At 43.7% G+C, this 14495-nt stretch overlaps 1 protein-coding gene across 3 annotated transcripts; it reads right to left on the minus strand.

Annotated features, from left to right (window-relative positions):
- Positions 1-293: 293 nt before the first annotated feature.
- LOC310845307 (protein C3orf33) lies at positions 294-14189 on the minus strand. Of its 3 annotated transcripts, XM_083740130.1 has the most exons (6): positions 14033-14186; positions 10633-10692; positions 7307-7339; positions 5273-5426; positions 2649-2809; positions 294-2076 (listed from the first exon to the last, which is right to left on the minus strand). In XM_083740130.1, the coding sequence occupies exons 1-6, from the start codon at positions 14114-14116 to the stop codon at positions 1810-1812; spliced, it is 759 nt and encodes a 252-aa protein (XP_083596256.1). In that variant the 5' UTR covers positions 14117-14186; the 3' UTR covers positions 294-1809. The 3 variants fall into 3 exon arrangements, with proteins under 3 accessions (XP_083596256.1, XP_083596257.1, XP_083596258.1); XM_083740131.1 differs by lacking the exon at positions 7307-7339 and having other exon boundaries at positions 14033-14189; XM_083740132.1 differs by lacking the exons at positions 7307-7339; positions 14033-14186 and adding an exon at positions 13932-13984.
- Between the last annotated feature and the right edge of the window lie 306 nt (positions 14190-14495).

Genomic DNA, 14495 nt, shown 5'->3' on the forward strand with positions numbered 1-14495 from the left:
CCCGATACCTGGGACTCCTCCCCCCCACTACGCTCTGGTGGGGAAGCTGGTCCTGATCTCCAACTGCTGCTCTGGGAGTCCCCGCTGGCCCCTTGTTTCTGGATTGTCCCCCTTGGGCCCCCCCTTGCCCTGGCCACCGGCGCCCCCTTCTGTGAATCTTCCGATTCGCTGGAGAGGCTCATGGAATCTCTCGGGCTACTGTCATCTTCTCCTACGCTGCCCTCGGATTGCTCCCCCTTGCTCTCCATCTCCTCCCTTCCCTGTGCTCCCGCTCTTGAGTCCCTGACAGTAACTAAGTATATTAAGCTTTTAATGTCTATATATATACGACATACTCCTTTCAAGGGAGCCATTTGCAAAAATTATACAGGACAACAGAAGAAATACTATGTTTAATCCTCCGTGTACAATATTATCATATTCTAGATTGTTTAGCAAGATTATTAAAACAGTAGCCTTATCATCGGGCCGCCAAATTCTAGCTAAGTATATAAATTAAATGGTTCAGAACAAACAGGCATACATAATGTTCCACCAAAGTAAACATGAGTCAAGTGCTCAGATCTTATGATTATCAATCAGGTCAATTAATCTTGGCAAGAATACATAACGAAGGTCATACAGGAATGAATTTCCATTTCAATGGAACTTTGAAGCAAGAGAGTACAATTGGCACTGCAACCTTAGAAAGCAGTTCAAAAGCCATGTAAGCAGTGTTCCTTTACTTTTAAATCTGTTCAGCTCCTATGGAACCAACCATGGCCTAACTCACGCAAGCCACAACTATGTGCAGTGGTTTGTAATGCTACCATGTAGGCACTGCTCAGTAGAGGATGGAAAGCTCTTCATGAAAAGCTGTTTCCCTACACAGTTCAGTGGATTTCAGCCAAACAATCACAACTCACATAGATAGCACAGAACATGGCGCAGTAACCCACACATCAGTTGCATTAGAACCAAACCTCAGAATACAACCAGAATCAAGTGAAAGCAACTTCTTCTAGAACAGTCCTTGTATATTCCCAGGGGCTAAAACCAAGAACTGTGATTCCGATTTTTAACGCTCATGCATGGTGCAATGTATGATACCACACACTTGTAATGTCCCTGGGAACAGAGACTACGGAGCCCACTGGTGGCAAATGCCCACGTTTTCAGTTGATGGCAGCACGAATGTCAAATTGCATCAGTTTACAGCAAAGGTGTTGTGCTCATGCTGGTGCCGTGAACTAAATTTACACCAAAAGAGCATTTAGGAATTCAAGTTACTGTTCAGTACATTACCACCTCATCACAGGCTGATGCAGCAGAAAAAATCAGCACTAGCTGATTAAGAACGGTGGTTCCCAATCCTAGGAGCTGAACCTATGTTCCACTCACAACCTCACAGGAGAAAAAAGGCTTCTCCACTCTGTCTGCTGCCTAATTCAGGTGCTCCACGATTAGGGAAGGACTGACAGCAGCCACATGCATAAGACATACCTCAGTTAATTCCAGTACTTCCCTCTATGAAGCAAGCTTTCAGTTTTATTCTCTTGCTGGAATGTTACGTGGCCCAGATTTGGGTCTCTGTTTTTATACTTTTGGATAACTTACATCTGATTTAAACTAATATCTGAATATGCTATGTGCATCTATCTCCTCCAGAAACATATTCTGTGATGTTTTCGTTTTCTTCCCCTAAGGCAGAAGCCACCAACAGAAGGCCAGGCATTAGTTGTGATATTCTGACAGGAGGAAAATACAGTGTTGCATCCTTCTCCATCTGGTGTGTGTGTGTGTTCTTCCTCCTCGACAAACCCATCGATTTTAGAGGCGGATGCTTAGCCAGGTTGCAAATTGTTTCAACTTCTGCATGTATCTGTTGTTTCTTATACGCTCTTTCAGCTTCTCAATAAAGGTTTCTTCTTTCCAGATCCCTCTATTTTTCCTCACGGCTTTCAATTCAGCTCGAAGGAGCCTCTTGTGGAGTTTCCAATATATCCGGGATTCATGAGCTAGTCCATCAATACGAACTGTCTTGCCAAGCCCTCGTCTCAGGATTTCTTCATTTAGGCAGATACTGGAAAATCTACCCTGTTCGGAATAGACATCGATAGCGCTGTTGAGTGTCTTACACAAGAATTACAGAAAACAACAGCTGCATTAAAGGTAAAGGGACCCCTGACCATTAGGTCCAGTTGTGACTGACTCTGGGGTTGCGGTGCTCATCTCGCTTTATTGGCCAAGGGAGCCGGCGTACAGCTTCCGGGTCATGTGGCCTGCATGACTAAGCCGCTTCTGGCGAACCAGAGCAGTGCATGGAAATGCCGTTTACCTTCCCGCCGGAGCGGTACCAATTTATCTACTTGCACTTTGACGTGCTTTCAAACTGCTAGGTTGGCAGGAGCAGGGACCGAGCAACGGGAGCTCACCCTGTCGCGGGGATTCGAACCGCCAACCTTCTGATCGGCAAGTCCTAGGCTCTGCGGTTTAACCCACAGTGCCACCCACCTTAAAAATATTAAATATGCAGAGATTAAGGCTGCAATTCTATGCATTTTTGCTTGGCAATAAGTCCCAGAGAACACAGAGGGTCTTGAGTATACATGCTTAGGATTAGGTTTCATGGATGCATATCCATTCCCCCTGCTCCCATTTTTATTTACCTTACTTACTACCACAAGGCAATCAAGCGCTGAGTCCTTCCTTCCCAGAAGTTGGAACCACATCATCTGTGGGGGTTTTACCTCTTCTTTCAACCAGACCGTGCCATCTGGTGTTAGCTCCACACCAGCAAGTCTGATCAGCAATAAACCATCTGAATTCCCTAGGGATGCATGCACAATAACATTGTTTAATTACAACATTATCAGAGACACTTTGTTGGCTTAATAAATCTAAGCAGCTGGGGTTCTGATCTGCTAGGTTTACATGGAAAATTTCCCAGCTTGAGTGAATATTCTTGGTTTTGCAGCTAGTACTGTGGGTTTTGGGGGCTTTTTTTTTAAGTTAACATTTGCCATGGGCTGATAGAGCCAAAGCAACTTCAGAAATCATTTGCCTTGTAATATTTCCAAGATTCTCCATTATTATGGGATTCATGTGGACTCCCTACCAAATTTTGCCTCTAACAGAGTCAAGCAACTCATCAAAGAAAAAATTTATTTGGACTCTAAACAGAGGGACCTTCATTCACTTTTCCAGATGGCATACTCATCCTGGTATCCAATATATAAAACATCTTTTGGGCTGGAGCAATACTTTATTAATCTCATGCTGGGACCACTTAGAAAAGCATTTACAGCTTTGCGTTCTCAGTGCATGCCCTCCGCATATGTAATGGAAAGATTTAATAACAAAGACTTTGCATCTGTGAGTCGGGAAACGTGGAGGACATTGAACCCTATTTGTTATGGTGCCCTTTATATATATCCCTTAGACAAAAATTCCTTGACTACATCCTTTGCTCTCTTTCCAACCCACCTCCCCTTGAGCAAATCTCTATTTTGCTGGCTGGCAATAATGCATTTATTACTGCACTGGTTGCAAAATTTGCCTTGGCTGCAGGTAAGTTGAGAGCTAGGCACCAAGACAAGTATCATAAGGGGAAGTGTGAGATGTGGAGTGCTTAACTTATGCAGGTGTGATTTTTGCATTTTTGTATGTTTGCTTTGCTGTTGTTGTGGTTCAGTTTTAAATCAAATATTTGTATTCTACGCATTGTGACCAGTTGTGACGGCTTATAGCTTTTAGCTATAATTCATTCATATTTCCAATGATGTGGAATATATAACCTTCCATCACCAGAGACCAACTGTACTGTACAGCTTCCTGTATCAAAAGTGGTCGGGATACAGACATGAAAAAGGAAAACATATTTTGACGTTGCTTATTTAAATGGTACAAGCTATACACCTGCGCTGTGCACCTGACAGAACACTTGAGGAACTTAAATAACATAGACAATAATCTCCTGTAAGGTAAGGAGTGACAGTTAACCTTAGTCTCACAGCATGCGTTTCCAAGGTGTGCAGAAGGCTTGAGAAAATAAGAAGTATGTGCTTCAAATTTTATACTATAAGTACAAGCTGCTCAAGCTGTAGTGTGTGAAGGAGTCCTCGTTAAGAAAATGTTCACTCTATAGCTAGGATAGGATGGATTATACTTGAAAAATACTAGGACCTCTGTCTTTGAAGTAGGAAAACAGTCAACGGTGCAGTTATTTTCATCTGTGCGACACTGTTATGGAAATACAATGTTATCTCTACATCAAGCCATGCAGAGGTAAGAAAGGAGCACATGGTAGGTACAATAGTTCTAGAATTCCAGAATCACTACACTTAAGAATGACTTTTAGCCCAAGGGCTTAGTTATGCTCAGCTCAGTAAGATTTTTGCTACCTTTTCCTTGAACGGTAGACCCCAAGCAAATGGCTTTTGAAATTCTCCTCAGTTGTATCTCATGTAGCATGGGGAAAAAGCAACCCTGAATCGCCTTTGAGTTAAGTGGAACAAGTTGTGCAACTCTTAAAGTCCTTGCTGTTCTATTTTCACTTTGCTGGATTTCATTTCCCATGGATTTCTCAAAGAGATTAAGACAGCAATCCTAACCCCACTTCCCTGAGAGCAAGTCTCACTGAATTAAATACGTAGCTAGGATTGCAGTTAAAGCACTCAAATTCTTTTGCAATGTCTAAGCACACACTGTACAGTGGTACCTCGGGTTACATACGCTTCAAGTCACATACACTTCAGGTTACAGACTCCACTAACCCAGAAATATTACCTCAGGTTAAGAAATTTGCTTCAGGATGAGAACAGAATTTGTGCTCCGGCGGCGCGGCGGCAGCAGCAGCAGGCCCCATTAGCTAAAGTGGTGCTTCAGGTTAAGAAGAGTTTCAGGTTAAGAGCGGACCTCCGGAACGAATTAAGTACTTAACCCAAGGTACCACTGTATTTGCTTTGCGTATGCATTTTCTGGGGATTCCATTCAATGATACCAGGCAGATTGGGATATTATTAAGTATCAAAACCAAAAAGAACTCTTGTGGCATAAGCTTTCCTGGGATACAGTCCATTTCATAAAATGCATGAAGTGTTATTCTGAGTTTGTACATACATACCTACATGATTGGGGCGGTGGAATTGTGTGGAAGGGTGAGATCAGGACGAAATGAGCGGAAAGGTACAGACTGTGACAATCATGCTATTAACAGTATCAAGTTTGCAGATAGTTAAATAATGTTTAACTTGGCCACTATGGGCTCACGCATGTCTTTCATCCTACTTACATCTTCTCTGCAAAGATGAAATGATTGGAATTGTAATGGGAACATGTTCAATTTCCAATCCTTGTTCACTTATTCGGTGCAACCGTCCCCGCAGCTTAACGTTCTTCTCTATAAATTCCACTGGTATTTCCATAGCAGTTGCGAATTTGGTTGTCTTTTCATGAAAAAAGGAAAGAGACAGGGGAGGGGGGAATAAAAAAATGAAGCACTTGTAATGTCCGGATAGATCTCTGTAATTATTTAAATCACATAATAAGATACCGGCGAATGTTTCCAAGCTATAACCTGTTACAGGTATCACTCAATGGCAAGTTGTCACTCTATAAACCTATTCTATGAAGCAGTTTATCTCTGTCATCTACATATCACAACTCACCTTCAAGCCCCTGACATAGAATGGGCTATACATTGAAACAATTGAAATTTAACATATAATGTCGCCCTATAGACATCCTACTAGCAACGTCCTACTAGCAACTTTGGCACATTTCCCTCAATGGGATCAGGTCCTCAGCCTCAACTCATCTCAGAAGGAAAAGGAGCCAGGTTTTGGAGGGTGGGCAGGGGAAGAGAAGTATGGAGGGTGGATGCCCACCTCTGAAAAAGCAGTACGGATGTAGGAGAAGCTGGTAAATGGAGCAGGGCCCAGCAGAGTAACTAGAGTTTACCACCAGAATGGTCTTTTGCTATGTTGCTCATATCACATCTGGCTTCTATTACTGAGGAGGTCAAGCCACCAGGAATTAATTTATTACCCAATCCTTCTCTCCTGTTGTCCTGCAAGGTCTCTTCACAGAAACAGAAGACCTTGCAAACAACATCCGAAGGTTCTGTAAATAAACATAATGAAACAAGTCTGCTGATTGCACTTAGTCTGGCTTTCCAAAAGCAACTGACATGACATATTCTTAACCTGGAAAATACTCCAGTGAGACCATGTTTGGCCACAGAAACTGCACAGCGCTGACTAATTTAAAATTAAAAACATAGCAAGACCTGCTCACACACTGAAGCCGACTCCTAGGCTACATCTCAACTAGACAAGTTGCATATAAAAACAAAGGGACGCAGGTGGCACTGTGGTCTAAACCACTGAGCCTCTTTGGCCTGCCGATCGGAAGGTCAGCAGTTTGAATCCCCATGATGGAGTGAGCTCCCATTGCTCTGTCCCAGCTTCTGCAAACCTAGCAGTTCAAAAGCACACCAGTGCACGTTGATAAATAGGTACCACTGCGGAGGGATGGTAAACGACGTTTCTGTGTGCTCTGGTTTCTGTCACAGTGTTTTGTTGCACCAGAAGCGGTTCAGTCATGCTGGCTACAGGACCCGGAAAGCTGTCTGTGGACAAAGGCCGGCTCCCTTGGCCTGAAGCGAGATGAGCGCAGCAACCCCAAAGTCAAATTTGAATGGACTTAACCATCCAGGGGTCCTTTACATTTACCTTTTACCTTTTAAAAACAATGTAAAAGCCCACCCTCGGGCTTGCAAGACACAAGATGAAATTCAAAGCAAGGGCAGAGGTGGGGAAAGGTAAAGGTGGAAGACTGAGTTGGAGAAAGATGGTGAGCAGCCAAGTTTTGAAGGAGGTGTTTAAATGCAACAATAGGAGCCAGATGGCCGGCAGGAGGCAAAGCGTTCCACTGGCAAAGAGGGATGAAGTCAATGAAGTAGTAATGTGTCTCTCACATTGCCATTATCTGCTCTTTTACTCACTGCCAGCTACTACTCATGGTACTGCTGCTACTATTAATATTGCTACTGCTTCACACATACTACTTTTCTGCACTGGCCCTTGCACACATATTACCAGCCCGAGGTGACAGCTCCTGAAAAGAAGAAATCAGGGGACTGTCAATTTGGTCTTCAGAAATCCCAGTGGGCACAATGAGGCATTTGAATCTTGATTGCTTATGGGCCTGTCACTAATTGAACACATGAAACCAATTGCATACGCATACACACACACACACACACACACACACGTATCCCATTCTCCATCTGGGAAGGAGAGTATGTGCCAACCGTATAAGATACCTTTTCTAAAGCAATGTATCTCATCAGATAGTTCTGTGAATAAAACAAAAATCATGTGAAGGCAGATTTAAAAAAAAAAAAAATACACAGTGATGCTACTGTCAATCCCATCTGTAAATTATGAACCCACATTTGAACAATATAGGTTTCCACACTGTCAAGAAAATGATTCATATACTCATAGGAGGAGATCGACATAGATCGCAAAGTGGGAAACTGCCCAGGAAAGTCAATATTTATTTGCCATGTGCCGGAAGACCCATACAGGTACTGACAAAGGAAGTCAAATATAATTTAAGAGAAACATCATGGGTGATTTGGGGAGAGAGAAACAACGCAACATAAAATAGCAATGAAAAGTTAACAGAACACATATAAAAGCAGCTGTTTTTACACAGAACAGTCCAGTACAAAGTAGCTAATATCCTAGTGATTTACATCCTTAAAGAAGTGAAGTTTGATTTGGGCCATCAAGCAACTGTTACAATGCCGCCTTCCACGTCAGTTTTACCCATTTGCTTGCTTAACAAATAAGGATTTGGCTGGGAAATAGCCAAATATGTTTTGTCTGTGAAATACGTGACTAGCCTGGGACACAAACAGAGCCTTGAAACACTAATGCCCAACTAGTCTATTGCGTTTCAAGGAAACACATGAGGCTGTTTTCCAGCCAATCTCTCACAAAGGTTTGTAGGGGAAAGTAACACTTGTAAAAGCCATCCCAAATCATGTGAAAAAACGAGAAATGCCTCCCAGATATTCCAGCTGAAATCTGATTATTTTATAATAATCTTTATTGCGGTCCAACAACCCATAACATGGATTCAGAATAAAATACAGATTCAAACCCCCAGGGAAGGGAGACCGAAGCATTATTTGTTTAGTCATGGGTATGTTGATCTTTGATTCGTATGACTACTGAAAGAAACTTTGCTATGGCCACTGTGATATCACTGGACTTGTCATCCAGAAGATATTTGATATACTGGAGCTGAGGCTCCAGTACTTTGGCCACCTCATGAGAAGAGAAGACTCCCTGGAGAAGACCCTGATGTTGGGAAAGATGGAGGGCACAAGGAGAAGGGGGCGACAGAGGACAAGATGGTTGGATAGTGTTTTCGAGGTTACCAGCATGAGTTTGACCAAACTGCGGGAGGCAGTGGAGGACAGAGGTGCCTGGCGTTCTCTGGTCCATGGGGTCACGAAGAGTCGGACACGACTAAACGACTAAACAACAACAACAACAATTTTTCGCCCTATAGGACACACTTTTTCCCCTCCAAAAATGAAGGGGAAATATGTGTGCATCCTATGGGGTGAATGCAAGCTTTCCCCTGTCGCTCTCCAGGCTTCAGGAAGCTATCCGCAAGCCTTGCGAGCCCGCAGGAGTTCCCACCAGGCTCCCACGGCTTGTGGAGAGCTGCCTCTATCCCAAAGCCTGGGCGCGCTGAGCAGTCGCGCTCGGGCTTCGGGTAGCTCTCTGCAAGCTGTGGGAGGGCTCCCACGGCTTGCGGAGAGCAGCCTGTTCTGGGGGCTAGGGTCGGGGGAAGCTTGATCTTGCCCCGCCCCAGCCCCGCGCCTGGGGGGGAAATAATTTTTTTTTCTTTATTCCCCCCCAAAAAACTAGGAGCACCCTAGGGGCCGGTGCACCCTATGGGGCGAAAAATACGGTAGTAGGCTTCAGACTGACCCGGCCGATTTGCCAATAGTGGTTTGGGTGACGCTGTGGGTTAAACCACAGAGCCTAGGACTTGCAGATCAGAAGGTCAGCGGATCGAATCCCTGCGACGGGGTGAGCTCCCGGTGCTCAGCCCCTGCTCCTGCCAACCTAGCAGTTTGAAAGCACGTCAAAGTGCAAGTAGATAAATAGGTACCGATCTGGTGGGAAGGTAAACGGCGTTTCCGTGCGCTGCTCTGGTTCGCCAGAAGCGGCTTAGTCATGCTGGCCACATGACCCGGAAGCTGTACGCCGACTTCCAGTCGGTCACGACTGGACCTAATGGTCCTGAGTTATTTACTATCGTAAAAAGTGCCGCAAGAGGACCCCACCAGTGCTGATTTGATATGATCAACTCAGCCGAGATAAAGTCATTTCCTGGGGCCTTACCACTCTTCAGGTTCCCAATTAATGTATAGACGTCTTCCACTGTAACCAGTGACAGTGACAGTTCTGCCAAATCGTCATCATAAAAACTGGTGGGGAGATTTGAATTTTCCGTGAATATATTTCTAAAATGGTTCTCCATACCTGAGCTGGAATGGCACAGCTAGGGGCTGGGGAGCTATTGCTCAGGAAACCGGAGACCAGTTTCCAGAAGGGTTTTGCTTCATTGTTTAGCAAGGCATTCAGTTAGAGAGACCAGGCTGCCTTTTTTTTTGAAGCCAAAAGGGCTAATACTCTTTTCTAATTTTGAAATAGGTTGGGGGTAAATAGTTTAGGCCAGCGTTTCTATAGAGCTACAAGTGAGAGCAGGGTGGAGATCAAAGGTGGTGAACTACCCCAGAAGGAACACGATGTATCTCTCGCCAGAGGGATGAGCCCCCCCAACAAAAAATAATTCCTAGCTTAAGGCAAACTGATATTTCATACCTGTATTTATATATTCTAGGCCATTTTTATTAACTGAGAAACTGGAGCAGCTGCATGTCATCTTTTCACAACAAACTAAACAGCCAAAATGTGGTGCACCGTCAAGTATAATGAAATATGTTAAATGAGACCCCCAAAATCTTGTTTCTAAGAACAAGTGATGATGGGCTTTGACAGGTCTTCTTGTAGAGGAGGGGCCATGAGTGATAAGCCCCTGTTCCATGCATCAGGCAAGCTTACCTAGTTGGCAATTACAACACTCCCTGAAGGATCTCAATGATTATGTGGATTGATATATGGAGAGATACTGCTTAAGATATGATGGTCCCCAGGCATTTAAACCTTTTAAAGTCCTAAGAGTGAAAAATCAACAAAGCTTGACAGTTCTGGGAAGGACTCTTAAGTCCTCTTCATTTCAATTGGCCCTGAGTAGATAAAACCACCATTTTAACAGGGAGTGATTTATTTTATATTCATTCTAGTTAGAAAACCGACTGCAGTGAATCTGCTTGTGTTTTCAAATTTTCAGCTTACTCTAGGGATCAAGCAGGCTAGAGATCTAAATATTCTGCTAAAAGTACACTTCAGATTGAAAAGGCTCAATTACAATAATAGACTTTGGCTAAAAATTACAGATAAGCAAGCAATTACTGCTCATTATTGAACTTGTGCTATGTGTAGCACCTAACCACTTCAGGCAACTCATAAACGTTATTAAATTCAATACATAACTTACCAATTTTACACTCTTTGCAAGTAAAATTACTCCAGCTATCGCCATTCCAGTGCTGATGTTCTGCAGAAAACAACATAATAAATTATTTCATAAAATGTTTAAGTCTCCACTGCATGTCTTTCATTTAACTGAAGCCAGAGCATGCTATCGTTATAAAGAGGAAAGCAAAAAATACATATCTGAGAGCAGCCACAGTTATGTGTCAGAAAGGTTTTCTGACTTAGGTTTCGGTTAATCTAAACAACAACAACGTTTACAAAGAGATCTCAGATTTAGTTTTCTCTAAGCAATCCATTATTTAAAGAAAAAGTTAAATAAATAAAAGTAATGTAAATGATATAAAATTTATAATTATTTTTGGGCATCTGCTGAATTCATTATCTAGCAGCACAATCCTAACTGGGTCTATTCAGAAGTAAGTCTTATTTAATTCCACATGGCTTACTCCTGGGATTGTATCCCCTCTCCATAAAATTTATATACCACTTGGCAATAAAAAGCAAACAAACCTCAAAGCGGCTTTAGAGTAGAGCTTACTTTGGAGTAAATATGCATGGGATTGTGCTAAAATGCAAGTAACTGCAACCCCAAACCTAATGAAAATAACCAGGACTTCTAAAATGGAAGGGACTCCAAAGGTCATCTAGTTTAACCCCAGCAATTCAGGAATCACAGCTAAAGAATGCCTGGCAGATGGCCACTCAACCTCTGCTTAAAAACCTCCAATGAACGAGAGTCCACCACCTTCCAAGGAAATCCATTTCACTCTCAAAACAGTTACGATCATCAGAAATTCCTTCCTAACATTTACTGTAGTTGGAATCTTTTTTCTTGTAATTTGAATCCATTGGTTCGAATCCTATCCTCTGGAACAGCAGAAAACAAGTTTGCTTCCTCTTCTATGTGATGACCTTTCAGATACTTGAAGATGGCTCTCATATCATCGCTAAGCATACCCAATTTCAACCCTGACAGAACTCTGTGGCGCCCCACTTCTCACTTGTTCCCAGGATGGGAAGGAACCACTAATGAAACATCTTTGGGTTATGAGTAAATATGCTTAGGAACATATTTTGAACATGGTCATCATAGCATTGTACACACTAAACTACAAATGATTGACATATCGAATTTGCTCAGAGATGTTGCCATTCTGAAACTGTTGCCCATCACAAATGAGCCAATCTTAGAAAATATGACATATTGAAAATCTATTTTGTTGATTTTTGCTTACTGGTTTTGACCCAGGTTCCGCAGGTAGCCCAGCAGAACCCAGAGGTCTCTCATCTGACTCCCAGAATGGCCTCTGGTAACAAGGAACACACACACACTCTCTCATTATTTTGAACCTCAACTACTTTCACTTCCAACTTTCTCTCTCTCCAGTGTGAATAGCAACAGATACTCTTCCACACCTCCTCTCCTTATGCAGCCAGATTCATATGGGTCTATGCAAGCCTTTGCTGCTGTTCACGCCTTGCCCAAATCTCTGCTAGTGAAAGTGAGTCTAGGCAGGAAGAGCAGCAACTCAGTGAAATGAATTGCAATAGATTAAGCCTCTAAATTTTATTTATGGCCTGTGCGTAAATTTCCATATGAGTATTCTGGGAAGCATGGATAGTAGCAAGCTTCCAACTTTTTAATTTTATTTTTAACACACCTTTATGCTCAGGCTTTTCCTGATCATTAGTGCTAGATCTACTGCCCTAGATTTCTTGATCTCCTGATATTTGCATACTTGCATGCTTCAATCCATTCTAAACAAGCCTCATAAACCGAATTCCTTCTGTGCAATTAGTCTGAGAATTCAGAAGTAGCTACAGTGGTACCTCGGGTTAAGAACTTACTTTGTTCTGGAGGTCCCTTCTTAACCTGAAACTGTTCTTAACCTGAGGTACCACTTTAGCTAATGGGACCTCCTGCTGCTGCTGCACCGCCACGCGATTTCTGTTCTCATCCTGAAGTAAAGTTCTTAACCCAAGGTGCTATTTCTGGGGTTAGCGGAGTCTGTAACCTGAAGCATCTGTAACCTGAAGCATCTGTAACCGGAGGTACCACTGTACCAAGCAAAATATCTCTTTACTGCAATGGCTTTTAGAACTTCAGCCTTGAAGCTGAAAACATTTTTCAAAAAGGTTGTGATATATGTGCTGGCATAAACCTTAAAATGTGTTTTGTCTGAGGACATTGCACCCCTGAAGAATTTCCCTCTTGAGACCCCTTGATTCCAGCTGATGTAGTGTAAACCTCCAGTTTAGACAATTAATCAATTAAAAATATTTTGAACAGTTAAAAAGTTGCCTTAATTAATTTTTAATTTTTTATTTTTTTAAATTAAACCAAATAAAGCCTAAATCTCCTGTGGTCTTTTTAAAGTGTAATTGCAGCCACAGGGAAGGTCTTTTAAAAGTGTAAATGCAAGCACAATTTAGATTAGGGCTACAGAGCTGGTAGGGACGCGGGTGGCGCTGGGGTCTAAACCACTGACTCTAGGGCAGGCTTCCTCAACCTCGGCCCTCCAGATGTTTTGAGACTCCAATTCCCATCATCCCTGACCACTGGTCCTGCTAGCTAGGGATCATGGGAGTTGTAGGCCCAAAACATCTGGAGGGCTGAGTTTGAGGAAGCCTGGTCTAGGGCTTACCGATCAGAAGGTCGGCGGGCACGTCAAAGTGCAAGTAGATAAATAGGTAAATGCAGGAAAGTAAACGCGTTCGCGACTGGACTTAACTGTCAGGGGTCCTTTACTTTTTTTACACACCTGGTGGCTGTGGCATTCAGTTCTTATCTCCAGAACTATTTCCCAAGTCTGTATCACCCCCGTTCCCCAACCCCTCTTTGCCCCACATGACAAAACACACTTTATACTTTGAAGGAAGAACACGTTTACAAGTTAGTATTTCCTAACATCTTTGAACATCGTTTGACTCCACGAAATCAAACCCTTCCCTCACAAGGAGGACCAAATGTACCCCCCGTTTTCCCCTCAGCCAGTGAAGCAAATCGTGCATGTGAGCAAAGGCGGAACCAAAATAGGCCAAAGAGGGGACTCCCATGTTCCTCCCTCCATTTGCACCCGGGTCCCTGTTATAGCCTGGCGCAGCAGAGCTACAAACCAGAACCTGTTCCCGTGCCTCCAGGGCACGCAATCAAGAAGGGAAAGAGCGCCTCTGAGCATGTGCTCAGTGCCCATCCCCAACGATGGTGCGCGGCCACGACATCTTTGGAGAAGCAGCAGGGATCCCGGGCTGCAGAAATTCAACATGCCCATTTATTGTCTTGGTCGTCGCTGTTCTGACCTCTTTTCGTTTCAGCCTATCCCCAAAGACCTAAGGGCGAAGGCAAGCAAGCGCGCCTTGCCGAGGCGCCAGCCGGCTCCCTCCCTCGCCACTGCTCCTACCCGGACGAGGGTGAGGTGCTCGTCCGCCCATGCCGAGAGGCGAGAGACGTAATTCGCTGGCTCCCCGCCTCGTTGACCCGCCATGGCTGACCAGGCGCCGCCACTGCTTGCGCCTTCCTTTCCTCAGGCTTCCGCGCGCACCGGGGCACAGCGCCGCTTGCCGGACACTTGCGGGAGTCGCGCCTTCATTGCTGCTGCTGCTGCAATAAAAATGCACCAAGAGATTCAGTCGACGCCGGTGTTCTTCCTTCCTTCTCCTAGCTTCCCCTTCGTGGTTTGCCGTAAAATGATTACAGCGCAGTCCTAACTAGGGTTGCTGCCTTTGTTCTGGCCAAATATAGGGGGGAGGGAGCTATTTTTATTTTTGTATCCGGTGCTGAAGTGTTGTTGTTTTTATTATGTCTTTTGTGGTTTTATATATTGATTTTATTCTGTGAACCGCCCTGAGACCCCTGTGTATAGG

This window comes from Podarcis gaigeae (assembly GCF_964106915.1).
Source record: "Podarcis gaigeae genome assembly, chromosome: 5".
NCBI lineage: Eukaryota > Metazoa > Chordata > Lepidosauria > Squamata > Lacertidae > Podarcis > Podarcis gaigeae.